The 2,065-nt window shown below is 39.7% G+C and overlaps 1 protein-coding gene across 1 annotated transcript; it reads right to left on the bottom strand.

Moving 5' to 3' along the window:
- Positions 1-878: 878 nt before the first annotated feature.
- On the bottom strand, positions 879-1,814 carry LOC147465553 (uncharacterized). The gene has a single exon (XM_086494478.1). The coding sequence runs from the start codon at positions 1,812-1,814 to the stop codon at positions 879-881; it is 936 nt and encodes a 311-aa protein (XP_086350604.1).
- Between the last annotated feature and the right edge of the window lie 251 nt (positions 1,815-2,065).

The following is a 2,065-nucleotide window of genomic DNA, read 5'->3' as shown; positions in this document are numbered from 1 at the left end:
AATGTCTTTGGCATACTTTCTTTGAGAAAGTGTGATCCTCTCAGAACTCCTATTAACTTCAATACCAAGAAATAAATGAAGTTCTCCAAGGTCTTTCAGCCCATACTCCCTTTTCAAGAGAACGTTGATCTCCTCAACAAGTGCTTGATTTCTCACTGTAATAATGAGATCATCCACATAAAGTACAAGAAGGATGATATCCTCTTCATGCTTGATATAGAGAGTAGGATATGCAATGCTACTTCGAAATCCAAGAGAAATAATAAACTTATGAATCTTCTTGTACCAAGCTCTTGAAGCTTTCTTGAGACCATACAAAGCCTTGATGAGTTGACATACTTTATGCACCACAATGCACCAGGATGTATTGGATCACAAAAAACCAAAATGACAAACAGTAGGCGCAATTGTTGCCCTGCTTGTTGAAAAGAAGCTTCTTCCAAACAAAGAAACCATTCATCATCAACTTGCAGTAATCCTCGTGCATTACATGTTTCTTTAAATGTGTCATATACTTGTCCATTGAAGGTTCTAATATCCTCAAAAGACTTACATCCTTTGCACATGTTGAGTAACATACGCGAATATTACAAATCTCCAGCATTGGGAACAATGTGGTACATTCTTCCAATCATATCACCAATCTAATTTTGAGTCCATGTTCTACTTCCTGGCTTCCAAACCCACTTTGTTGGGAAGTCTATGTACAACAAATTGTTGGCCTCTGGATATTGTTGATTTGCAATAAACCACTCAGTGAGCGTTGTCTTTTTGCTGACCTCTCCCTCCACCACACTCTGTACAGCTGCTCTGTCGTTGAAGATGACTTGATTTTCATGAGGCAAGTGAACTTGGAGCCGTTGTATGTCAGGTTTCTCTTAATGCATATGAAACCCAAGTATACGCCAGATAGCCTCAGATGCTGATACATATCGAGCATTAAGATAGTTTGTAACTTCATTTAGAAGCCCTTCACTATCTTGTAGAACAATAGTGGCCCTGTCATCTCCCTTATACACATACTTGTAGAGATATTTCACAGCGGATATAGTGGAGCAAACCTCCACATTGATATGTGCATTGTACCTTATTGACAAAAATGGATTGTATGGAACAATCCATTTATTACTCATTTGCACTTTATTACGAACAGTGTAATTTCCATCATCCCTCCTCATGTACGTTGGGTATCCATCCCTAGCCACAGTAGTCGACGCACTGAAGCTTCGAGGATATTTAAACCTGCACTTTCCATCTTTCATACATGGAGCATTCTTATTCAAGTTTCCACACGGGCCATGCACATTACACCGACTGATAACATCATACAACTGTGGAAACATTACTTTATCAGGAAGCTCCGCACACACAATCTTATCATAATGCAATGTCTCTATTGGCTTATGCTCAGATGCAAGTATCAATAGAATGTGAGCATGAGGAAGGCCTCTCTTTTGGAACTCAATCACAGAAATGTGTCCAATGACCTTACCAAAAATAGCTCTCTTAATCAGCAAGCCCATCAAATCCTTGAACTTATGGTAGAAAACACGGGCAGTAAGATCAAGACGATCATTGGATGTTTGTCCAGGCAGTAATGCATCCTGTATCTCCTTCCATCCAGGATTGCATGTGAATGTAATGAAGAGATCGGGTTTTCCTCTCTTGCGTACAATTGCCATGGCATCCTGGTACAGCTGATGCATATAGCGAGGGCCACCAACATACGAAGAAGGCAATACAACCCTTCTTCCAACATTAGCACCCAATAACAGTTCTCTATCATCCCTTGCTCCATCTCTTGCTCCAACCATATCTGTCAAGCCTTGATGTACCTCACTGCAAAGTTCACTTTGATGATTACGAACCCATAAAATCTCAACTCCTCCATACAACTATATGCACCAAAAATATATTGTTGCAGTAGCCTACCACCACGTAAAAGACATTGTGTTGTGTCATCTCTAATTTGCAATCTATACTTGTAGAAATCCATCGTAGAAATATACTTTGTAGTTCCATTTACTCGCTCTCTTCTTACTTCTTCCTTGTTCACTTGGGGTAT

Source organism: Adiantum capillus-veneris, chromosome 1, assembly GCF_014529385.1.
Source record: "Adiantum capillus-veneris isolate H3 chromosome 1, ASM1452938v2, whole genome shotgun sequence".
NCBI lineage: Eukaryota > Viridiplantae > Streptophyta > Polypodiopsida > Polypodiales > Pteridaceae > Adiantum > Adiantum capillus-veneris.
This window is presented reverse-complemented; position numbering and strand designations above follow the sequence as displayed.

Bases quoted from the DNA above. Each gene is read 5' to 3' on its own strand.
- LOC147465553 (XM_086494478.1), bottom strand. From the start codon at position 1,814: ATGGTTGGAGCAAGAGATGGAGCAAGGGATGATAGAGAACTGTTATTG.